The following is a 26,676-nucleotide window of genomic DNA, read 5'->3' on the forward strand; positions in this document are numbered from 1 at the left end:
CTACGCGTCCAGAGCCTGTGCTCCGCAATGGGAGAGGCCACAGCAGTGAGAGGCCCACTTACCGCAAAAAAAAGTGCGTTATAGTTTCAAATTTTCAATGTCCATCTCCTTGTTCTTACCTAAGTGATGTATATTCTTATATTTGAATCACTCCATGTAATTTTGTTCTCTTCAGTTGTGTTGTCTTTTTCATCATCTCCTGTAGTTGTCTTTCTTTTGTTTCCTATCAACATTACACTATGTGCAACTATTAATGACAAGGGCCCTAACAGGTACTCACTGGTAGGATGCAGCTTTGAACATGTTTCGGTTTTGGTTGTGGTTTCAATTTTGGATTTGTTCCTACCTCCCCCCAAGTTTTAGACAGTTTGTGAATGCCATTAGATAGGGCCTGTGCCCTCCCGTTTGCCCTGGAACCCATGCCTGGCTTTCCCCTTAGGTTCATCCTGCTTCATTCATTGGTGTTTCCTGCCAGGTCCTGATCCAGGGAGACATCTGAAGTTGCAACTCTTAGCCAAATGCTTATTGTCTTTCATTTTCTACTTTGAATATGGAAGCTTGGTTTTTGCAGGGGGCTGGAGGGTGATAACAATAAAACTAGGGAATACCCCCTCCATGAATAGAGAAGATATGAATTACTTTCAAACTCCGTTTTCCACCTGGAAAGATTTAGTTTGTTGCTTATCTAATCTGGTCATTTCATGTATGTTAATCCTTGCATTTTATTCCCTTTTCTGGAATCTTTTACATGTGTGTTCTTGTGAAATTTTCAAAAGTTGCTTTGGGATATTTTTTGGAATAAAAGTATTTTTGATATATGAACTGTGGCTTATATATAGTGTTTTTCATAGAATTAAGTATTGAAATTTAGATTCTACATATTATTTTTAGTATGCAATTACCACAAAGCTAATTTTTTTTTAAAAAGAAGAGAATGAAAGAGAGAGAATAAAGTAGGGATCTCTTAAGGAAGCAGGACCTAGAAAATATAAATCACTTAAAATTGAAAGAGCAAATAATCTTTTCATATGTAAACTTAATTAATATTTTTATTTATAGTGATTCCTTCAACTAGTCATTGCCATCCAAATGCTAGCTAAATGAAAATTACAGGACACATAAAAATTCCAGAAAAGTCTAAATAAGATCTTCTATGGCCCAACATCTGGTTTCAATCTTCAGTTAGTGTCCTTCTAGTCCTTGTCATTATCTAATTTAATATTTATTTCAGTTCAATATCAAACCTTAAATGAAACTTCCTTCATTTGAAGCACCCTACCCCCAGAGGGAATAGCACCAATAGTACCCACTATTCAAAAATGCCTTGATTAGAAAGCGTTGGCTTTTCCCTTACCAAAAGTGGCTTTTGGTGACATTTCCTTGAGCCTGTTGTGCTCCAGAAGCAGGCTCTCATTTCGCCTCTCCTGGCATAATCTCTAAGTGATACCTGAATGACCCAGTCTGCATCTAAAAATCTCCTTGTGTCTACCCTACAGCCCCCAAAACTGGACCTCATCCTTTTCTCCTGAATAAGTTCAGCCTTAGTACTCGGTATCAGCAAAAACTGGTCTGCATTCTCCATGCCTAATTTGAAAAAATTATCAGTGACCTCCAGTGTTGGCTTCTTTTGCTTCTCATTTATCATTTTCCCATGCTCCCTTGTCCCACCCTGAATTCACTTTCGATCCCTTTTAGTTTTGTCCTGCTCTCCTCAAAACAGGCTGTTCAGCCCGCTTCTCATGATAGTGCCAACTAGCGGTGATGCTGATGTACCACTGATATGTATATACCAATGTCTGACATTTGACTTCATAGGCTCAGTATTTGCCCAGTGCCCTTCTGATCAGACTGAGCATCTAAAGCCAAATATATGCTCATTAAAGCAATCCATGCAGTAACCCACAGGATTCCCTGTGGAGTAGTGTTACTGTAATGAATGAACCATTCTATTTATTCACCCTCACCGTAATCCAAAATTACACAGGGCTGATGCTCCCAGATTAACGCAGAGCAATAATACAATGTACCTCTATTCTGATCCTAAGAAAAACAAATGAGCTCATCATTACTTGATGACTTATTTGTGGTTTACTGAGATTTGTTCTTTGCTTGTGTAATAAATGTCAAAGTTCTATTATACGTGTTATTTCAAGAAAAATAGGAGTGTTGTTGGGAAATAAATGATAGTATGAAGTAAGCATTTGGGAAAGGTAAAACACATTGTCGTTGCCCACACCCAATGACTTGGACGAAGATAGGAGAATTTCTGTTCAAACAAAATATTTAATGTCATATCTGAGAGCCAAATAAAACTCAAATTATTGACTAACCATTTTTTTTTTCTGCTAACATAATGTTAATATAGCTTTTTCCCCTCATCCGTACCTCCTTACAACTGGAATGCACATTAACAATTCAAATACCTGAGCCATACTGGATCAGAATCTCTGGGAACTAGCTTCTGGGGAATGTACCATTTTAACGAATTCACAGGTGATTTTTTGCACACTAAAATTCCAGCACCACCTTTTCCTGGCATTCTTTCTGTCTCTCAAGAAGAGGGAGATCATTGTTGCTTTTTCAGAACTTCTGAAAACATGCTTTCCACTAACAGCTCCAATAAAGGCTGTGTCCAGGTTTTTGTGGGACTGTAGTTTTTTCAACTTGGGGAGGGCTTCTTTAACAAAAACAATATAAATGTATGGATACAAAATCAATCACAAAAGTGAATATTTATTTATAATGAGAAAAAAATCAAAATAAAATACCAGGCCATGGAGTTTCAGGTTCCTTTCTTCTGAGATCTCTTTAGGTGATTTACCAGAGTGCTTACGTAGAAATGCTTCCCAGTTATAACCTGTTTCCCTTCACCAACTTGAATACTTGATGGTTTTCAGAAACTCTCAACATTCACCAGAGTCCAGGTGAGGGAGAGGCTCTGTGACTGAAGCTCAGTAGCTTCATTCTAAATCTACCTGAATATATAAGCTATTCACGGACAGGTCACTAACACCCATGGAAACCAATCGAGACTAATAGCATTGATTGGTCATCCTGAACCATATTCCTACTGGCCTTGACTTGTCTCTTTTTCTCTCTGCCTAGGACTTTACAATGACTTTTTATCTCAGGCATTACTGGAAAGATGAAAGACTTGCCTTTCCCAGCAAAACCAACAAAAGCATGACTTTTGATCACAGATTAATCGAAAAGATTTGGGTGCCTGATATCTTTTTTGTCCATTCTAAGAGGTCCTTCATCCATGATACAACTGCGGAGAACACCATGCTGTGTGTACACCCTGATGGAAATGTCCTCTTCAGTGTCAGGTAAGGAGGGCTGTCTACTGCCTTTGGCTTCCTTATACCACACCATCTACACCAAAGCTGATGGGTCTCACTTCAGGCTAAACTCCCAATATTGCTGTATTTAGTAATGCTGGAGCTTGGGACACAAGCAGAAGATGTGATTTTTCCTGGTTCTAACTTCCAGGTTTTTATTTTTTATTTTTTTTTTATTTTTATTTTTTTGCGGTAGGCGGGCCTCTCACTGTTGTGGCCTCTCCCCTCGCGGAGCACAGGCTCCGGAGCACAGGCTCAGTGGCCATGGCTCACGGGCCCAGCCGCTCCGCGGCATGTGGGATCCTCCCAGACCGGGGCACGAACCCGTGTCCCCCGCATCGGCAGGCGGACTCTCAACCACTGCGCCACCAGGGAAGCCCTCTAACTTCCAGGTTTTAAAGAATGGTTTCCTAGTCTAACTGTACCCACTCTGGGCGTGTATTGGAGAATGATAGGAAATAAGGTTGGACAGAGTGGAGCTGAATTATGGAAATCCTTAAGAATCTGGCCCACAATTTTATAAGTATACAAAACTACTTTTCCTCCTCACCAATTCCACCCCACCCTGCACCCCAGCAAGCAGTCCTGGAATCTTGGATCAACTAAATAATTTTGTTAACTATCTCCTTCATTTTTCACAGGAATATATAGTCATCATCCAAGTTACCCCTAGTTTCTTCATTTAAAAAATTTTGAAAATGAAAAAAAAATTTAATTTAATACATTTGTTCTGACACTATGCTATAATATCCCTCCATCTTTAATATACCATATGTTTTTAAGCCTGAGTCCTGTGCTTACTGAGTGGCTTACCATAGGTAATCCTAAAAATGTTTGGTAAATCCAAGCAATTCATTTTTTTTATGTCTTAGAAATCCCAGAAATATTCAGTAGTAAACTGAAAAAAAAAATTAGCTTCCCAAAAGTTATCCATGTCCTAATCCCTGGAACCTGTGAAGGTTATTTTATATGGCAAAAAAAAAAAAAAAAGGGATCTATGCAGATGCGATTAAATAAAGGGTCTTGAGATAGGGGAATTATTCTGGATTATCTGGATGGGTCCTAAATGCAATCATCCGTATCCTTATAAGAGAAAGGCAGAGGAAGGATTTGACACACATGGAAGAGTAGAAAGCAGTGTGACCATGAAGACAGAGATTGGAGTGATGCAACCACCAGCCCCAGAATGCTGCTGGCAGCTACCAGGAGCTGTGAGAAGCAAGGAATGAATTTCCCCCCTAGAGCCTCTGGAGGGAGCGGGGCCTTTCTAACACCTTGATTTCAGTCCAGTGATACTAACTTCAGACTTCTGGCCTCCAGAACTGTGATAGAATAAATTTCTGTTGTTTTAAGCCACCAAGTTTATGGTAATTTGTTACAATGGAAATAGACCATTTCAGATGGTCTATCAAGCCAACACAGATTCTTTTTGTTCATTAAAAACACCTTGCTCACTTTAGTACAAAGGTGCTATTACCAGACGTTTCATATGCTTTTTTTAAAAAAATGAAATTAAAGGAAAATACTACTTTCCATAGGACTTTTAAATCAGAAGTAACAGGACTCTGGTAAGTACTAGAATCAAGTGTTCCTAGGAATCAGAAGCCGATTGGCAGCATCTGGCCAAGGAATCAACTGATTAAAATTAATTATTTTGATGAGGTGATATCCACTGGAGAATTAAGTGGATTATCCTTACCCTGCACATTCCAAAGAAAGATTTAGCTTTTGCCTGCCTCCTGGGAAATAACCTACAAGCCCTTGGAATATCCTGCCTGATAAGTATGTCTTTGTTTACCCGGAGGCCTTGAGCCACACGGTATCAACTTGATCTCTGGAGGAGTTCAAGACTAAGGTCAGCCATAACTATGTGACCAACCTTCAGTTAATATATACTTTGGACTCCAAAGCTTATATAGCTTCCCTGGTTGGCAATTGTCCGTGCATGTTGTCACACATCATTGCTAGGAGAAGTAAGCACTGTCCACATACCTCCACTAGAACAGGACAGCTGGAAACTTGCTCCTGGTCTCTCCTGGAACCTACCCTATGCATCTTATTTCATTGCTGATTTTAACTGGTATCCTTTCATTGCAATGAACCATTAACTGTTAGTATAACAGCTTTGATGAGTTCTGTGAATACTTCTAGTGAAACATTGAAACTGAGGTTGGTCTTGGAGATCCCCCAACACAGAAGGACTCAAAACTGTTGCCTGCACAGCTATTTCAGCTGACAGCAGAGCCAGTCGAAGCCCAGCCAGTCACCTGGTTTCAGGCTTGGTTCTGACGCCGTCTACTGACAAAGGTTCTCTCTTTGACCAAATTCTACTCAGTCTCCTCTGAACTCTCTTCTCACCTAGGCCCTGCTCCCCCATTCTCAATATCTGATCACCCTCCATATCTGATGAGGTTCCTCATCCACCCCCTAACCCCCAGCTGATATCTGATCACCCTGGCCCCCCTTCAGTAAGAATCCTGTTAGGTCCATTTAGCCAGAATCCCCCAAGCCCTGATGTTTCCTCTTGGTAATTGTTCATCCACTGACCTCCGCACCTCCACGCCACTCCCTCTTCCTTCACTATAAATTCCCACTCATTATATTTGGAGTTGAGCCCAATCTTTCTTACCCATTAAAAAAAAATTATAGTAGCCCTCCTAAATAGAGTCTGCCTTACCATTCTTTAACAAGTGTCATGAATAATTTTTTCTTTAATAGTACCTGCCTAATCTCCTTGGTTGTTAATTTATTCACATGTACTCTGAAGGAAGTAGACTCAAAGATTTCAGAAGTCCTCTCCAGCTTTAAAGTACAAGGAAGATGCCAAAATGAATATGTTTTGTGACACAAAGTTATCCAGACATCTCCCTGGCTTGGCATTTTGCTGCCTGACTATTGACAGTAGAATTCAACCCCTGGCAGATAAAATGGTTCTACTCCTCTGATTAACTTGGATACACCATGGGTAGGAGCAGCTGTTGCCTTTGTTTTTTGCAGACTTGCTCAGGGGCCTTTTAAGGAACCTCTGATCTGCTATTGCGGATACCAAAGTTCAACAGCCTCTGCCTGAAGGCAGGAAAAGCTAAAAGGACATAAAATTTGAAAAAAACAGTCCTCATCAGTATGCAAGACTTTCAACTTAATAGCACCTGAATTAAGTGCTTAATAGCACGTAGATCTATAACTGAAAATGCTCCAGGCTTTCCCCTCACTCCTGGAAAGATAATTTCCTCTGGTAAACTTGCTTTGTGAAAGAAACCTTTATTCATAGGTTTTTATTACCACCATTCCAGCTCTTTATTACTGGAAACTATTTAAGTTTGGATCTTCCAGAAAGCAGAAAATATTTAAATCTATTTAAAAGTCTTCTCACTTTGAAGTGTGTTTTTCTGAAAACACCCAGAAAATATAGAGGAAGCTGAGCAGGAAATGGTGAAATCAGAAGCAATTATTAGGGCAGGAATTCACTCATTAACTCTGTCTTAAGCAAATCACCTACCTTCCTGGGTTTGCTTCCTTATGGGTTACTTGGAAAGAAGATGGTAACACCTGTTTTGCATTAGTCTTGAAAGGCACTGAAAAGTGTCAGAGAGCTTCAATGCTGCATTGCTTATTTGACCATGTGTTTAAATGATCTGCAGTTTTCTTTTTCTCATTCTTGCTATAGGATAACTGTTACAGCAATGTGCTTTATGGATTTCAGCAGGTTTCCACTTGACACTCAAAATTGTTCCCTTGAACTGGAAAGCTGTAAGTCTTACTTCCCTATGGAGTATGTGTGGTCTGAACACACCACCACATACTTGCATATAAATAAGCATACTCTTAACAAGCATGTAAACATCTTGATAAATATATTTGTCCAAAACAGCTTGTTGGTTGGTTGGTTGGTTGGTTGGTTGGTTTTTTAGTAAGAATGATGATGGCAAATTGTCTCTCAAACGAGAAGATAGAAGATTCAAGGAAAAAAAATGCTTTGATAACTACATATTCTGCAGCTTCCACAATGATTTTAAAGGAATAGCTCCCTAAAAAGTTGTATTCTTGCTAATGCTATTAACACAGACTGGCAGATTTAGAAAGCTTTGCCATTTATGTTCCCGTATGAATCCCAATCTTCCATTAAGTATACTTTGTTTCCCTGGAAAAACCCAGCTCTAGACTTAAACCTCCTAATCAAAGCCCTGTCAGAGGGTATCTGAGCCAGCTCCCTGTCAATTACTTTGACCCACCAGCTATTTTTGACATGATATCTTAAAAGCTGACTGCAGTTTTCCATAATGTGGGTAAAATGCTGGGAATCTCAATGGATGTCTCCTACATAGATGCTCCTCCCCAAATCCATTGGAAACTCTCTATAATAGTATTTGATTATAGAAGAAAATTCTGTACAAGCCCAGCTTACTCTGGAATTTCATCCAATAGAGCTACAAAACTAAAGGGGCCTAAAGACTTGGCATCAGACCTGTGAGTGAAAGCCGGTGCTGTAACATCACAGTGCACACAGACATGGAAACAGCTATTAGGAGAGTTTTAATGCATCACATGGGCGCAGGAAAAGCTGCCCCACTATGCCAGTAATCGGGGTCTAATTTTTGGAGGTTTTTTTTTCTTTTTGAAGATGTGGATATTATCAGTCTATTGGCAAACATATATTTCAGAGCCATGACATTGGACCAGACCCCAGGGATACAGAACTGTATAAAACATGGTCATAGACCTCATGGAACTTACAAGAGCTTACTCCAATAAAAGAATGTTATTTTCTTGTCTTAGATGCCTACAACGAGGAGGATCTAATGCTGTACTGGAAACATGGAAACAAGTCCCTAAATACTGACGAGCATATTTCGCTTTCTCAGTTCTTCATTGAGGAATTCGGTGCATCCAATGGATTTGCTTTCTATAGCAGCACAGGTACAGTATTTTATGTGGACAATTTATCAGCATTTATTGAGCATCTACTGTCTGCAAAGTACGAGTGCAAAGACCCGAGTCCAAACAAGCATCCCATTTGGCCAATAAGATCATCCTTCTTTTATAGGCAGCCACCTCTACCTTTCCAATACAGGTGTTCCTCAACTTACGATGGGGTTACCTCCCAATAAATCCATCATAAGTTGAAGTGCATTTAATATACCTAACCTCCCAAATATCATAAGTAGCCTAGCTTACCTTTAATGTGCTCAGAACACTTATTCATCTAACTCAAATCCTATTTTATAATAAAGTGTTGAATATCTTCTGTAATTTAATTGAATACTGTACTGAAAGTGAAAAACAGAATGGTTGTCTGGGTGCAGAATGGTTGTAAGTGTATCGGTTGTTTGCCCTCGTGATCTGGGGCTAACCGGGGGCTGGTTCGCTGCGGCTGCCCAGCATCACACAAGAGCATATGGCCAGCCCGGGAAAGAGATCAAAATTCAAACTTGGAAGTACAATTTCTACTGAATGTGTATTGCTTTCATACCATCATAAAGTCAAAAAATTGTAAGTCAAATTGTCTTAAGTCAGGGACCGTCTGTGCAGATTTCTGTCTTCGTTATATAACCACCTCTAACTAGATGTCTTGCTTCCTCTCAGCCCCTGCAGTCTACTCTTAATACAGCAGACAGAGTGTTCTTTTGAAAACATAAATAGCACAATTCTTCTCTATTCAAAACCCTCTGGTGTTTTTCCACCAAACTTACAACAGAATTTAAGCTTCTCACCATGGCCTGCAAGGCCCTACGTGATCTCTCTCTGCCTAAGGCTCTGACCTCACCAACTACCCCTGCCCCCTCTCCCTACTTCTTGCTTGTCTTCAAACACACCCATCTTATTCCATCTGCAGGGTTTTTGCTTTGGCCTTTTCTCTCTCTGCCTGGAATGTTTTCCCCTGATCTTTTGATGACCAGCTTCCTCATTTTGCTCAGAGCTTTGTTCAAATATCATCTCCTCAAAGAATGCTTTCCTAGGGCTTCCCTGGTGGCTCAGTGGTTGAGAGTCTGCCTGCCGATGCAGGGGACACGGGTTCATCCGGGAAGATCCCATATGCCGCGGAGAGGCTAGGTCCATGAGCCATGGCCGCTGGCCCTGCACGTCCGGAGCCTGTGCTCTGCAACGGAAGAGGCCACAACAGTGAGAGGCCCGCGTAACACACACACACACACACAAAAGAATGCTTTCCTAGCCATCCTATCTAGAATAGACTTCCCTCCTTACCATTCCCCATGTGTATTTGTCTTCACATCACTAACCATGTCCTGAAATACATCTCTATTTGTCTGCCTTATTGTCTGAGTGCCTGACTAGAAAGAGTGCAGGGATCTGTCTGCCTTGTTCACCATCCCATTCTCTTGTTCACCTCGAATGTGCCTGGTGCATGATAGGTGCTCAATAAATAGCAGCTGAATCAATCAATCAATCAATCAATCAAGTACGTCATTGTGATGCCACACACATGCCAAAAGGGTATAAAGAGATTTATTTCTCACATAATGAGGTTTTCTAGAGAGAGCAGGGCAGGCTCCTGAGCAGGTCTGAAAATGTCTGAGAGAACAGAAAAGGGTGCCTGGCTTGGGGTTCTATGGTGGTTAGAAAGTGGGGCTAAGGTGAGGATTCCCTTAAATGGTGCAGCGCTTGCATGGTTTGATCTTCCCACCAGTGCCAAAGAGGGAACATCTGGCTTTCCTCCTAGCTTGCCCAGGTGTGGAACAGAAGGGGAAGCGGGGCTAAAAAGTTATCAGAAGTCAAATATGAAAAATGGAGTCACGCTCTATTTATTACACTACCCAAAATGAGGGCGCCACATCTTTCCAAAGCAGCACTACCTTTCCTGGCTGGTAAAGGGAGCTCTTCTGGCTACAGCTTCAACAACAAAACCATCCCTAGTCTCCCCTTCCCAGAAGAAGGGGAGACTAGTCTCCCCTGTCCCAGCAAGACAGAGCAACATTTCTCCTGCTTGGTGGCAAAAAAAAAAAAAAAAAAAAAAAATTCAGAAAATTATGAGTAAAGAGAGGACCTCTTTACCTAAATATATTTCAAGACTTAAAACCATATGCATTAATGTCTTTCTTTATGAAGTGCTTTCACAGCTTTTCCTTATCTCTTTTAATCTCAATAATTATATGAAGCTATAACGTCAGAGATGCTATTATTCCACTCTACAACCATAATCAAACTTCTCAATTGCAAACCATAATGAAGTGGGCTGTGACATGGGTAATACAAGACAATGAGTAGCTTAAAAACTGTATATTTTGACTTTAGAATGCACTATGTAGTGTATCTTTTATTACCCTTGGTAACGAAATTGTTTGGTGTTCCTGAAACATATCAACTGATGGTGAGAGAAACTCAGAACAAGTAGGAAAGAGAAGGGTAACCAGCAGTTAATTAAGAGTAGAATATTAGGCATGCAGTCTGCCAATTCGGTGTGGATTGACTAGGAGTATATCTTAGACTAAGTGCCTAAATATTTACCTAATCTGTCTAAATAGGTTTGCCATCTTGGGTTACCTAAGAAATTACTACTGAGGAAGTAGAAGAGTTCTCCCACTTTGCAACATCTATGATTTAGTTTTATTTATTTTTTGACCTATAGTCTCTGTGATTTGAATAATTTTGTCTCAAAGTAAACTGCATTTATCATAGACAAATTAATCTTACCACTTATTTATAAAAGATATACTTTCATTTTTTACCATTTCATTATTCACTGCCTTATTTTAGAAAAGGTTTAATAAGATTGACATCACAGCTATTGTGAAATAAAGCATAATATGAATTAGAAATGTGTGAGAAAGAAAAATGTAAAACAAGGGTAAGTTATGTTATAGAATATATGTGGTTATTAGAGAATGGCACTCAGAGATGTCCTATAGATGGTCCAAAAATATGGCTTTAAACTTCCTTGCAGCCAGGGTGAAAAGGGAAACCTGAACAAAATGTGTGTGGATGTGACTACAATTTGTACTTTTGATCAGCACAAATTAATCAATATTACCAATGTGAGTTTATATAATTCCAACAACAAGCAAAAGAACACCATTTGGCTACTTTTTGGCAGATTTATCACAGATAAATTAATGGTACCCATGAAACTTTGAAATAATAAAAAATAGTTTACAGATACTCCCTCCCCTTAGCTCTTCTTTGAATCCCTAGCTGTCTGGATCCTAACTTGGAATCCAGTGACCTAGTAGCTACTGTGAATCTTTTCCTTCACATAAAATATTTCATTTCATTTGTTATAGCTAATAAATAGTTTATTGGCTATTGCATCAGTCATTAGCCATGTACTGAAGACTTTCTCACCTGCAGAAACACTGCAAACACAGTATATTTTGGAGAAAGGTCTTTAAAGGCCATCCCATAAAATGTAATTACCATTCATCCCTGAACAGCAGGTATGAAATTTAAAGGAGGATCTTTGAGTCAGATAATTAAACAAACTGCAGTTCAGTTAGTTCAACAAACATTGGATGGAGTGCCAGGCCCAGGTCCTATTCCAATGCTGGGTAAACAAGGGTGAATGTGTTAAGTTCCATGCTCCCTAAGAGCTTGGAGTCTAAAGAAGCAGGTTGTTTCACTAAGTGTGGGGTTTCCATGAAGGAGCCTCTTCTGATGAAAATTTTGGCTTTTTCTCACAGGTTGGTACAACAGGCTTTTCATCAACTTTGTGCTAAGGAGGCATATTTTCTTCTTCGTGCTGCAAACCTATTTCCCAGCTGTGTTGATGGTAATGCTTTCCTGGGTTTCATTTTGGATTGACCAGAGAGCTGTTCCTGCAAGAGTTTCCTTGGGTAAGTCTTTCCACACCTTTGTGAAATGTTAATATGGGAGAAATGTCGAGGAAGGTAAATAAAAAGGGTGGTAAGTGGAGAGGGAAAGAGACTGATGATTTAGTAGGGATAGTTACTGATGTGGGCTCAGGTTACAGTATTTGGCTTGACAGCCTCAAGGGCAAACTGTAGTTGGACTCTTTCCTCGGGAATCCAGACATTAGGTACGAAGGCTGCACCAACTGACCAAAGCTGGATGATAGTAAGGAGAGAGGGTGAAATTATGAAGCATAAACAGCCTCACTTTATAAATGTCTCTCTTCTCCCTTTCAGGAAAATCTCCCTATCCCTTGCCCAAATTCATTTCACTTTCCCTGACAAACCCGTACATCACAGAAGATTTCAATTCAAACCAATTCACACTATACTACTAGTACCTTAATAAATTACTTCTTGGAGAGGGGGATGTTTGAATTTGGAAACATGAGCACTAGTTAGAAATTAGGGCGTAATCGAAATGCTAAAATCAGAATCAGCTGCAGTGGAATTTTAGGTATGGTGACACATTAGTGGGCAAGAGATTTCAGGTGGAGAAACATTTCCAGCCTCATTAATGGGTATATTATCTCCTCTATCTACATATGTTATATGCCACTGTCACACATACAGATTTATGGGCATGATTTCAGACCCACTTAGCAGTTATTGAGTCCTTACAAAGTGGAGTTGCCAAGCTAAGCACTTAGATAACATGTTACTTAATGGGAACCCAAGAGTCAATCCCACCTGCCTTCTTAGCTGGTTTGGGGCAGAACTCGATCATTTTGGCTGATTTTGTTCTTTCACCTGTAATGCTCTAACTAGAGAGAAGATTGTCATAAGTGGTTCATAATCATTGTAATTATCACACAGTTCATTCCAGAAAGGGGTGATTTCTAAGTTAATGTTCACAGATTATATGCATACTTCAAAAGATCATTTGAAAGACATAAATCGTCATTAATATTAATAATTTGTTCACCTCTTTCCCCTATTAAAAGCTTCAATCTACCAGCATTTGAGGCTTGAATGTCTTCAGGAGGAAACATACTATCTGAATGAGTAATTAAATTATTGTGGCTGTTCCTTCACATCAGAGCAGCCTGGCCCTGACCTCAGTAGGGCAATAGGGCAGTGTAGACCCAAAAGAGGAGACTAAAGGCCTACTTCCAGCCCTCGAGACAGAATGAGAAGGGCATTCAGTCTCTAAAGGTTTATGGATATGATTTTCAATGGGATCCCTGAAGCTGACTGCTCAACTCTTATACTTTGAAAATGACAGAAATAAAAGCTGGTTCCAGGGCAGGGTGGGGTGAATGGAGAACACTGAAATCCATTTAAGTCGCCCCTGAAATTCTGTGCTTCTTGCGTCTACATCTGATTCCTCAGGGTTAGGAAATTGCTATGCAGATTTATGTGAAATAATATACAAATAAGAAGTGTCCCTCTCCTTCTTTTTAATAGAACTGGAGTATTCCTAGATCACTGCTATCCTCTCAGGCTTTTCCTTCCTACAACCTTCAAGTTCTTTCAAAGATACTTTGCCAGGCTTCCCTGGTGGTGCAGTGGTTGAGAGTCTGCCTGCCAATGCAGGGGACACAGGTTCGTGCCCCGGTCCGGGAAGATCCCACACATGCCGCGGGGCGGCTGGGCCCATGAGCCATGAGCCTGCATGTCCAGAGCCTGTGCTCTGCAACGGGAGAGGCCACAACGGTGAGAGGCCCGCGTACTGCAAAAAAAAAAAAAAAAGATACTTTGCCCTCTGTTTAAAAAAATTTTTTAATTGGCATATAGTTGATTTACAATGTTGTGTTAGTTTCAGGTGTATAGCAAAGTGATTCAGATTCCTTCCCATTACAGGTTATTGCAAGATATTATATATAGTAACCTGTTCTATATAGTAAGTCCTTGCTTTTATCTATTTTATATATAGTAGCATGTATCTGTTAATCCCAAACTCCTGATCTTTCAGTGCACCCAGTGAGGAGTAGGGAGCAGAAATCCAGCCCAAGTTCCATGGGACATGGTTTGGGGTGACGTCCTCCAGAGGAAGGGGCACCTCTTACTAATTTGTACAAAGATGTAGTTTGGGCTTGCAGAGGCCTTGTAATAGCTTATTTCACCTCCTGCTCTTCTTGCCCCAGTTCAACCCTATGACCAGAGTGATATCTCTAAAACGCAAATGTGATCACAATACTCTCATCTCAAATGCCATTGGAGTAAATACACTCAACTTGGAATCCAAGGTGTCCCTTGAGGGTTGCCAGATAAAATACAGGACACTTGGTTAAATCTGTATTTTAGATAAGCACCAAATAATGTTTTCGTTTAAGTATATCCCAAATATTGTATGGGACATACTGATACTAAAACACTGCTCATTGTTCATCTGAAATTGAAATATAACTGAGTGTTCTGTATTTTTATTTGCTAAATTTTCAATCATACTCCTTCCTCAACATACTAGCCCTAATAAGCTTCAACCAATTTGAATGTTCAATGTTCTCAAACAGGCCCTCATGCCTATCTGCGTATCTCACCTCTATACATTTGTTCTGGCTCTCACTCTGCCTAGAATGCCCTCCCTACCTGTCTTTCTCTGTCAAATTCAGCCATTTCTATACAGCCAAAAGCCTTTACTGCTGGTTCCAGGCAGATATGGTCTCTCCCATCTTTGGACCACATAGCACTTTGTATCTCTCCTGAGACCCCTACTTCCTCTATTTCATGTTCAGCTATGGGATGGGTTGGTAGCTCATCTTATCTCCTCTATTAGAATATGAGTTTCTTAAGGGAAAGGATCATTATTATCCTCATTTTTGTCCCTACGTGACTGGCACAGTGTCCTGCACATATTTTGTGCTCAATACATAGTTGTTAAACTACCAGTATTTAACCCACCATGTTTTTAATAACTGTATTTTAGCTACTAACTGAAAACAATGATGATTCATTGCTCATTAAGACTCTTCCACATTTGGGTTCATTTGCTGATTGAGGATGAATCATTTGCTGGTTAAAACCGTCCCACATTTGTCACGTTTCAGATAAAGAACAGTGGAAGCTGAACAGCACAAAAGTATCCATTGTGATTAGGCACTTCTCATAAGAGATAATAGCTGTCATAACTTGGAATGTGTAAAGGGTTAAAACACCATTCTATGTTTCTATTTGATTCGGTGTGAGACTATTACAAGCTGTTCAAGGATGTTTTGACCCTCATGGAGGGTTCTCCTCTCCTTTCTATCTCCCTCCTTCTTTCCTTGCCTCCATTCCTGTTTTGACCCCTCTGCTGGGGTATGCCATTCATGTACAATGTATGAAGTAATGGGGTCATTTATCAGGAAATAAACATGGCAGAGAAAGGCAACTAAAACTTTCAGGCATGTAGTCATTCATAAAGAAAAATGTCTAACAGAGGATATCCCATATACCTGGAAAAGTAAATACTTAGGAACTATTCATTTTACCATTATAGAAGTAACCAGAACTTCTGTGCCATGGACTCTGGCACCACCTTTGTGGAATAATGGTTGTTACTTTCTGGCCATAAAGTGGTATTTGGATATCCAGCCTATGTTTCTCTCCCTCACATCACTTAATATTTTTCTTCTGCCTAGGCCTACAGGGAAAATGTTTTTACTCATTTAAAGATGAATGTAGACACCTATTCCTTCAAAAGAGCTCCCCACCACACAGCCACTGAAGGGGTGAACTGACTCAATAGTTCTAAGTGATGTCTGCGGACCCTACTGCTTTCACACAGGTCAGTGAACCTCTCCATCATATATGTCAAAAAATAGCCAATGAAACACAAAGATAGATGAATAATCCTCCCCTAACTGCAGGGCTCTTTGGATCTCATATGTGTCCTTAAGAATTAATATGGTGGGCTTCCCTGGTGGTGCAGTGGTTGAGAGTCCGCCTGCCGATGCAGGGGACACGGGTTCGTGCCCTGGTCCGGGAAGATCCCACATGCTGTGGAGCGGCTGGGCCCGTGAGCCATGGCCTCTGAGCCTGTGCGTCTGGAGCCTGTGCTCCGCAACGGGAGAGGCCACAACAGTGAGAGGCCCGCATACCGCAAAAAAAAAAAAAAAAAAAAAAAAAAAAAAAAAGAATTAATATGGTGAGTGAAACTGCAAGTCTCAGGGAAGTTGAGTCCTAGAGGCCAGACTAACTAACTATTGCCTCTTAACACTTTCCTAACTATGCATAGCAATTTCAGTAGGTGGGAAAATAATTCTCTAATTCCAACACAGGACCTTTCTTTGACTAAATGGTCACTTCATATAATTCAAAACTCCTTTATTGCGATGTTAACTTTAATGTGCTTGGAATGAATACAGTTTGTCAAGGTTAATGTATTTCTAAGGGGTGGCTCAAGACAAAGTAAGTGTGGTTAATGTAGCTGTAATACTCCTCACTCCAAGTCCTATTGCTTTAGGAATTTATATATCAGTTTTCTCACTCCTTACTCCCTGTACTCAACATTCCCTTCTCCCCAGTCTCCCTGTCTCTCCCTCTCTCTCTTTGTTTGCTCCTTTTAAAGAGGAAAGTCTAGAATGCTGGTTTAAAAATAAATAAAGCTACCATAAATTAGTTGGACTAAGCACCCTTCTAAAGAAAACGACTGCTAGTTTATTGCTGTCTGGCAAATATAGATAATGCAATTCCCTTTTATTGACCCAACAGTCATCAATTTTAAAATACATGACAAGAGCATGTATTTGTATGTTTTTCTAAACCCTTATTTTGTCCATTAAGCTTCATGTTACTGTTCACTGAAAAAAATTCAAGTTCTATCTTCCATACTTAGAAAACCAGTAAGAGAAAACATTTAAACATTTTTGAGCAAATGAGGTAAGCATTCCTAAATAGGAATGTTCATTTAGGATTTTCACAGTTTTACAGCAGGGAAATCCTGACAGGAGAAGACTTTTGGCCTCTTGTAAAGCACAAAGTACCTTCATGCTTCCTGACTTAATTCTACACTCAATTTTATAGCATCTTGTCTCAGAGATACTCCATATGTAGAAATTGGTTTATAATCTTTTTATTTATTTATTTATTTATAATTTTTTTTTTTTTTTTTTTTTTTGCTGTACGCGGGCCTCTCACTGTTGTGGCCTCTCCCATTGCAGAGCACAGGCTCCGGACGCGCAGGCTCAGCGGCCATGGCTCACGGGCCCAGCCGCTCCACAGCATGTGGGATCTTCCCGGACCGGGGCACGAACCCGTGTCCCCTGCATTGGCAGGCGGACTCTCAACCACTGCGCCACCAAGGAAGCCCGAACTTGGTTTATAATCTTAAAAACAAAAGGAAATTACCTTTACAGGTTCAGACTGAGAGGCCACAGGTTTGCATGAAAAAAGCATGGGTTCTACACTCAGAGAGAAAGGTTTCAGTCCTGCTCCTGACCAAACTCAGGCTCATTAGCCACTCTCCACTCATATTTCTTTTCTGCAACTTGTGGCTAATATTTACCTAGGTTTGTGGCGGGTAAACATTCAATAAAGGCAAGCAAGTTTTATTTATTAATCTCAGCTTCAGCTATACATACACCTGATCCATTAATAAAAATTTCGCATCTCCATGTTTATGTAGCAAGGAATGCAAGCAGCATCCACCGATACGCAGATTATTGATGTTACCATTGTTGGGGAAACCTGAGACTCAATGGTTCAGTGGCCGGCATTTCATGGTAAGTGCTAGAGAAGCTTCTAGATTTCTTATTCTGGAGTTCAAATCAGTGTGAAGGTGAGATTCCAGGCCCTCCTATGGTGACTATCAAATTGCCAAATTGCATTGGTTTTGATCATCCAAAGAAAAACTTAATTTGAAATTGGATAGCTCTGTAGCACTGTCATTGTCTTTGATATGGGCCTCCCTCAGATGAGAACCTTGCAGAATTATAGAATTTGTTGAAAAGGTAGAAATGTGTGGGTGAAAGCTGTCCACATGCTGTGTCTGTACATTTAGGAGTAAATCGCAGTGCTCTTCCTGCTGTTCGGGACTCTGTCTGTTAACATTAAAATGTCCTCACAACTTATAAAAATCATTAAGGATTCCATTTGCACTTCCCTGGTGGGAAGTTAATAAATAAAACCATGCCAGCCAGTGTACATTTCAAATATTTACAATACTTTACTTTCTCTCCAGGCAGTACTCTTGCAGTATGCCTCTGAGAAATTAGTGTAGACACAGAATAGCCCTCCCCAAGGCTGGCATTTTATTAAGGAAAACTCAGAGTCACTTCTTTCTCCATTGTCCCCCAGAACATTGATCTCGTTACCTCTGACGCCCATGGCAGGGATTAAAGAAGGGAAAGGAAGAGAAGAAAAGGAAAGGGAAGGGGAAGGCAGTGGTCAGGAAGAGGAAGGGAAGAGAAGGAAAGTGGTGGGAGTACTGGACAACAAGGGAAAGGGAGGGGAGGCACAAAAAGTAAGTGGCATTTAGCAGTTGCTTAGTAAATATTTACACTGAACCCAGCCTCCACTAACACACTTCCGTTCTGAATCTCAACTGAATTGTAGTTTCAATAACAAGGGGCAAAGTGATATCAATAACGATGGCTTGTAAGTATTCTATGTGAAAGAAAAATACAGAGAAAGCAATCTTTAATGCTACTAAAGATCACTCCCTGACAAATGAAAGATGAAAGATTGACATGAAGACGCTTTCTGAACAGTAAAAGTTGTGAAATGATGGGGAAGGGTAGTGGAAATGGTTTTAGAATTTCTTTCTCAGAAGAAGTTTTAAAACTTGAATACATTATTACCTTCCTGGGATGGTTAAAAGAGGCCCAACTGAGGGTGGGAAGCAATGGATCCTTAGAGACAAGTCTCACTCAGTGGAGACTTTAGCTGGAGGGAAGGAAACGTCACAGACAATGGGGGTGAGGGTGAGAAAAAGAGATGGAAAGAGAAATTCAAGCAGTTTCTTGCTTAGGCTCAAGCCGTGTACAAGGTTAACATGCTGGGATTCCGCCCACACCCACACACCTTTGATCACCAGGTATCAATCTGGAAATGTATCCCCTGGTGTCATCCAGCACCAGCACCTGGAGCTGAAGGGTTATGTCACTGAACTCATCACTGTTCTCAAATGGCAGGATCACCACGGTGCTGACCATGTCCACGATCCTCTCTGGAGTGAGTGCCTCCGTGCCCCAGGTGTCCTACGTCAAGGCCGTGGATGTGTACCTGTGGCTTAGCTCCCTCCTTGTCTTCCTGTCAGTCCTTGAGTACGCAGCCGTGATCTACCTCACCACAGTGAAAGAGAGGAAACAATTCAAGAAGACAGGGAAGGTATTGCCTTCTTTTGACTGTTGTATCCTTTCTGGAGTGTGAAAAAGACTATCCTCCTCTATGCCCTCTCCTGACAGCATCGCAACCCTTGTGTGAAGTCCATGTGCCTTGGCAAGATGCAAGTTTATGGGGTGATGACAATTTGATATTGAACTTTATTCTTTCTGCTCTGCGCTGGTTGGTTTCCTCAGCATCCTCATTCACCTTTGCCAAGAGATTTTCTGTGTGAGGAGTTTCTCTCAGTGTGCTCCCTCCACTGACTCTAACCCTTGAAAAGAAGGGGTTGATGTACAAATCACATCCTTTCAAGTAGATGATGATGATGATGATGATAGCTAACATTTAATGAGTGTTTCTTATATATTGGCATTGTGCTAACCATCCAACATATTGTGTCTTTTAATTCTCAAGAGGTTGGTACTTTATCACCTTCATTTTACGGAGGTGAAATAGGAGCAGATGGGGGAGTAACTTGACCAAGGTCACACAGCTTAAGAGGAATCAGGATTTGCTTCTGGAGCACCCTGACTCCAAAGGCTGTGCTCTCAACCAATCAATGATAGCTCTCCACCAAGAGCTAGGAATTATTTTTCTTTTCTAGTCACTCGGGAGACTGGTAGAGCATGAGGGAAGGTTCTTCTCTTCACAGTGTACTGGGAATAAGGTGCCTTCTGGGCCCTAAATGTTATCACCTGTTTCTTGTGACATTACTTTATCAATCTGGATAGATTGCTCTCTATGTGCTTCATTTCACAAAGGGGTGGGGCACCAACTTCCGGTTATTATGAGAACTGACACATGATATTTTACTTCAGAAACCTAACTGATCAAATTAATTTGTTTGCTATATATATGTGTGTGTGTATATGTGTATATATATATGTGCAATTTTAATGTGATATATTCACACTGGTTTAAGAAATTCTTATAATGACTATTTATATACACCCCAAATATTATTTAATATTTTTATACTTCTAGTGAGAGTATTTCATACTTTTCAGAGCATTTTTATATCCTCTTCTGGAACTGAGCCCTCATATCAACTCCATGATGTAGGCCTTGCGGAGATGATTATCTCTGTTTTTAAACTGAAGCAGCAGAGTTTTAGTGACGTAAAGTGATTTGCCAAAAGATCCACAGCCAACAGAGCTGTAATCGCAGTTCAGATCTCCTGTAATGCTACCTCAGTCTTTTATTTCATATCCTTTGAGTCATAGCTGTAATAGAAACTGATTTTGCTTCATTGCAGATGCTTTAGTTTCTTTTGTTGACAGCATGGAAGTATGAGTCTCTGTCACATATGTACCCACAGTGACTGCTATGCAGGCGTGAGAAAATCAGGAGCTTTTAGACGAGTATGCAGTAATCGGCATGTACGCATCACCTGGGATTTGTTAAGATTTTCGTTCAGTAGGTCTGGGGTGGGAGCTGAGGGTCTGCATTTCTAAGCCCTGGCTGCTGCCAATCCATAGCCACACTGTGAATAGCCATGATTAGATAAGCTGTGAAGTGAAAGAGAGAAATGTGTGATGAGGAGAAGAATTTTGTTCTTGTTTTATTTTGTTTTGTTTTGTTTTCATGTGGGGAGTGGTGAACCCATGACAGAGGCACTGTAGTAATTTCGGCCCCCTCTAGCTAGTCCTCTGACTCCCCACCTCCACCCACCCCACCGCAAACACATGTGCTCACACTACCTGCATGTTTTTTTCACTTGATCGGGTTATTCGCAGTCTTCTGTGTACCCCAGAAGATATTCTTTTGAATTAATAAGCATTGTTCCCTTTAAAAATTATTTTTTATTTTCAATTGTAGTAAAATATACATAACGTAGAACTTGCCATCTTAATTGTTTTTAAGTGTACAGTTTCATAGTATTAAGAGTATACACATTGCCATACAACCAATCTCCAGAAAGTGTTCACCTTGCAAAATTGAAACTCTGTACCCATTAAACAACTCCCCATTTCCCCCTCCTCCCAACCTCTGGAAACCACCATTCTATGCATTCTCCTTCAAAGGTGCAATGATCTCAAAGAAATGTCCTGCTTGCCCTTCATATGTTTGTGGTACAAATGAAAGAGCACAGATTTGGGGTCAGAAGTGATTTCAAACCTCGTATCCTAGCTCTGTGTGCCAGGCTGTCTCCTAAACCTCATTCTGCATTTGCACAATGGTGGAATTTCTTCCCTATTACCTCACAGAGCTGTTGTGAAGATCAAATGATATAATAAATGCATTTAACATTTTTGCATACCATAAAGTGCTACACAAATGTTATGTTCTTATCGTGTAGTGCCCAGAGCATATGCTCGGAAGGAGTAGCAGTTTTTTGGTTTTTTTTTTGCGGTATGCGGGCCTCTCACTGTTGTGGCCTCTCCCGTTGCGGAGCACAGGCTCCGGACGCACAGGCTCAGTGGCCATGGCTCACGGGCCCAGCCACTCCACAGCATGTGGGATCTTCCTGGACCAGGGCACGAACCCGTGTCCCCTGCATCGGCAGGCGGACTCTCAACGACTGCGCCACCAGGGAAGCCCAGGAGTAGCAGTTTTGATAGGGATAGTGGAAACAGGCTGTTTGAGATGAGAGATCTTTAAAGGGGTGGGATGCTCTGGTGAGATGTAGGGAAGAAAGATATGTCTGTAGGTTTGGGGGCTAATCAATGATACCTCTCCCCTCTGTATGTGAGTTGGGAAACCAGTCTGAGAGAGAGACAGAGCTGTAGGAGCCAGACAGATGGATGTGATAATGTTACCTTTGTTATTGGCAAAGCAGTTTAGAGAAATTGCCTTAGATCTGTGAGCAGGGGGTCCCACTAATATTTCATCACTGTATTCTGTGTACTTACTCTCTTGGTCACTGGCGAAGCTAGACAATTCAGGATTCCCCTGTGAGGACAGTCTCCTTTACCTCATTTCAGAAAACAAACATGGACACCAATGCAGATCCTAAAGTGACTCCAAAAGGACTAAAACCACACATGCCATTCTTTCTTCCAAACCCCTAGGGTAGAGTGATTGAGGGATGATGAGAAAGACCAGGAATGTTAGGCTATGGAGTTCCCCCCTATGAAATCATGAAGTTAAGCAAAGCTCATTTCCTTCCAACACCACCATCACCACCATCACACACCTGTCCCAACCACCCCCAGATACCAAGAGATGGGAGAACAGCAAGGTCCATGGAAAATTTGTCCCTAGCATTGACCATTGCCCAGAAAGGCGAAAGGAAGCTATTTTCTTTCTTATTCTTCATCCAAATGTTTTCCTAATTCTAGGACTTAGAACTCAGTCTAAAACCGTCAAATCTATACTTTAGATATAGTATGCCTTAGCTTTGTGCTTATTTGTAAGCTGGAGTGAAAAATTAAAGACCAGTTCTAAAACTGTTTCTACTGGAACAACCAACTTACAAACTTGTGGACATTAGCAGCCTACTGGTAAATTGTGCACTGCAAGGTTTAACCAGTTTTATAGATCTAAATTATCATAATGGAGAAAGAAAATGGTACCATTGTTTTTCAAAGAAGATTACGTCTTTTTTAAATACTAATGACATTTTTGTTAAAAGTGTGGATTCCAGTGGGATGACTCAGCAGTGTTCTGAGGGGCTAGCAAAACCAAGGAGACAGTATATAGTTATTCTATCCTCAGATCCAGAGTTGGATATAAGTGTTATTTTTGGCTATTGATTAGTAATTCAGTCTCAATGTCGTTTCATGTTTATTTTCCCCATTTTCATTGTACTATGAAAAGTTTCTACAACTAAAACAAAAAGGGACAACATAATTCGAGTATGGGTCCCTGGTTGCTTTACTGACTGCACAAAATAGTCCTTATGTCTCTTGAATTCAGTAAAATATTAGGTTCTTGAGTCAGTATTGAACCAAATACACGTTTTGGCAGAATTTACTCTGCAGCCTCCAATTTGAATTATGAATACTTTCATCCAGTAGTAGCCTGTCCATATTTGTTCATTTTTTAACTTCCCTAGAGATCAAAAAGAAATTTTGTTTTCTCAGAAAGTGGTTAGTAACAGCTGCTTCCTAGACACAGCTCTGTATCAGGGAAAACCACTATCTCCCACAGAGTAAAACCTTAAAGAAAAACAGTGGTTTAGATTCAGTCAAGCAATGGAGCCAGAAAGCATTGATAACTCACTCCTTCAAAAAAATACACCAATTTCAAGTTGTTTAATTGAGCTATGTTAGTATCATTTAAAGGTACTTTTCAGCAAAAGTGGGAAGGCTTGGTCAATTTGCATTTTAAAAGAGCAGCTAAAATCATTCCCTATCTCCACCCCAAATTCAAGCAAAAATGGATCACCAGATGATATTGTTCTGTTTTGGGACAAAAAGCCCACACTGATTAGGCATACTGCTATGTTTTCTCTAAAGAGGAAAAATACATTGAAAAACAAGTCCAATTGGCTTATATTGCTCTTCTGAAAAATCATATTCAATTTCAACTCACAAACTTAGGGCAAACAATTCATACTACTCAGAAACAAAGAGGAAAACTTGAAACAATGTTCCCTTTTGTGGAAAAAAACATTGAGTGTAACAGTCTGTCAGGCCTGGACTAAATTAGAAAACATTGACAATTATAGTTGTGATACATTTATTTGTGTAATGCTCAAATATATCTCTCTCTAAATCCCTATTAAAAATGGATGTCTAAGGGCTTCCCTGGTGGTGCAGTGGTTGAGAGTCCGCCTGCCGATGCAGGGGACATGGGTTCGTGCCCCGGTCTGGGAAGATCCCACATGCCGCGGAGCGGCTGGGCCCGTGAGCCATGGCCACTGAGCCTGCGCATCCGGAGCCTGTGCTCCTCAACGGGAGAGGCCACAACAGTGAGAGGCCTGCGTAACGCAAAAAAAAAAAAAAAAAAAAAAAGGATGTCTAAGATGATGTTTTCCTTTATTATGAAAATGACTTTTCATCAGACACCAGAAGCAAAACCAGAATTCTATTCTTTAAAGTAAGCAAACATTCTTAGTATTTTAATTGAAACTATTTAAAAAATCTGATTGTTTAGATTTTTACTGTAATTGCAACTCCTAAAACCATATTCATGACTGACTAACAAAAGTCTTTTTGTCAGATTTCTGGAATGTACAGTACTGATGCAGCTCAAGCCATGGCCTTCGATGGTTGTTACCATGACAGTACAACTGACATGGACCAGACTTCCTTTTCTCTACACTCAGAAGAGGACTCTATGCAAGAAAGATGCACAGGCAACCTCAGCACAGATTCACCTCTGATAAAGAGAAGAAAATCGCTAGGAGAGCAGGTTGGTAGAATCGTTCTGGAGAACAACCATGTCATTGACACCTATTCAAGGATTTTATTTCCCATTGTGTACATTACATTTAATTTGTTTTACTGGAGTATTTATGTGTGAAGAGGAAAGCCCAGTTGATAAAATTTGTTTTGGAGTCAGATTATGTTAAAAACAACAATAAAAACCACCAACTCTTAACTATAAATTGGATAGTACTAGACTACACAGGAGTCAGCCAGTCACTTCTCTTGGCCCAAAGAAGTTTTGAAAGTTAACTGGTTCACATCTAGGAAAGAGTTTAAGGTCTTAGGAGAATTTGGCTCCATCAATGAGAGTGGGCATTCTGCTTGCCTCCCCCACACCAGAAGCTGCCTTAAGGACAGAGCCTTGCGATAGTAAGGGCTTACTGAGACATCTGGACCGTATACAGAGAGAGAGAAAGCGAGTCAGAGGGACAGACAGAGACAGAGAGCACTGCCTGGCTGCAGTCTTTATTGTTGGCTAATCATTTTTCTACAAGGAGCTGCAAATTAAATGGAGAACGTGACTACATTTCAGAAGCCTTGTGGCTGACAGGGTCTTGGTGCTCCGGCCTGGTACCAGGCCTGAGCCTCTGATGTGGGAGAGCCGAGTTCAGGACACTGGACCACCAGAGACCTCCCGGCCCCATGTAATATCAACTGGCGGGAGCTCTCCCAGAGATCTCCATCTCAATGCTAAGACCCAGCTCCACTCAATGGCCAGCAAGCTCCAGTGTTGGATGCCCCATGCCAAACAACTAGCAAGACAGGAACACAACGCCACCCATTAGCAGAGAGGCTGCCTAAAATCATACTAAGTTCACAGACACCCCAAAACACAGCACCGGATGCAGCCCTGCCCATCAGAAAGACAAGATCCAGCTCCACCCACCAGAACACAGGCACAAGTCCCCTCCACCAGGAAGCCTACACAAGCCCCTGAACGAACCTTACACACTGGGGGCAGACACCAAAAACAGGGGAAATTACGAACATGCAGCCTGCGAAAAGGAGACCCCAAACACAGAAATTTAGCAAAATGGGAAGACAGTGAAATATGCAGCAGATAAAGGAGCAAGGTAAAAACCCACCAGACCAAACAAATGAAGAGGAAATAGGCAGTCTACCTGAAAAAGAACTCAGAATGATAGTAAAGATGATCCAAAATCTTGGAAATAGAATGGAGAAAATACAAGAAAGTTTTAAAAAAGACCTAGAACTAAAGAGCAAACAAACAATGAAGAACAACATAATAAATGCAATTAAAAATTCTCTAGAAGGAATCAAAAACAGAATAACTGAGGCAGAAGAACAGATAAGTGACCTGGAAGATAAAATTGTGGAAATAACTACTGCAGAGCAGAATAAAGAAAAAAGAATGAAAATAATTGAGGATAGTCTCAGGGACCACTGGGATGACATTAATTGAACCAACATTTGAATTATAGGGGTCCCAGAAGAAGAAGGGAAAAAGAAAGTGTCTGAGAAAATATTTGAAGAGATTTTACTTGAAAACCTCCCTAACATGGGAAAGGAAATAGTTGATCAAGTCCAGGAAATACAGAGAGTCCCATATAGGATAAATCCAAGGAGAAACACACCAAGACACATATTAATCAAATTATCAAAAATTAAATACAAAGAAAAAATATTAAAAGCAGCAAGGGAAAAGTGACAAATAATATACAAGGCAATCCCCATAAAGTTAACAACTGATCTTTCAGCAGAAACTCTACAAGCCAGAAGGGAGTGGCAGGAAATATTTAAAGTGATGAAAGGGAAAAACCTACAACCAAGATTACTCTATCCAGCAAGGATCTCATTCAGATTCGAAGGAAAATTAAAACCTTTACAGACAAGCAAAAGTTAAGAGAACTCAGCACCACCAAACCAGCTTTACAACAAATGCTAAAGGAA

The 26,676-nt window shown here is 40.6% G+C and overlaps 1 protein-coding gene across 1 annotated transcript in view; it reads left to right on the forward strand.

The window, feature by feature from the left end:
• GABRR3 (gamma-aminobutyric acid type A receptor subunit rho3) overlaps positions 1 to 24,859 on the forward strand; it is a gene marked incomplete at both ends in the record, with an annotated part of 41,733 nt that extends 16,874 nt beyond the window's left edge. Inside the window, 6 exons of the mRNA XM_079705276.1 lie at positions 3,106 to 3,329; positions 7,009 to 7,091; positions 8,118 to 8,258; positions 11,975 to 12,131; positions 19,258 to 19,453; positions 24,557 to 24,859. Coding sequence (XP_079561402.1) covers positions 3,106 to 3,329; positions 7,009 to 7,091; positions 8,118 to 8,258; positions 11,975 to 12,131; positions 19,258 to 19,453; positions 24,557 to 24,859 — 1,104 coding nt within the window. The remainder of the gene's footprint in view (positions 1 to 3,105; positions 3,330 to 7,008; positions 7,092 to 8,117; positions 8,259 to 11,974; positions 12,132 to 19,257; positions 19,454 to 24,556) is intronic.
• Positions 24,860 to 26,676: the final 1,817 nt, after the last annotated feature.

This window comes from Hyperoodon ampullatus (genome assembly GCF_949752795.1).
Source record: "Hyperoodon ampullatus genome assembly, chromosome: 5".
NCBI lineage: Eukaryota > Metazoa > Chordata > Mammalia > Artiodactyla > Ziphiidae > Hyperoodon > Hyperoodon ampullatus.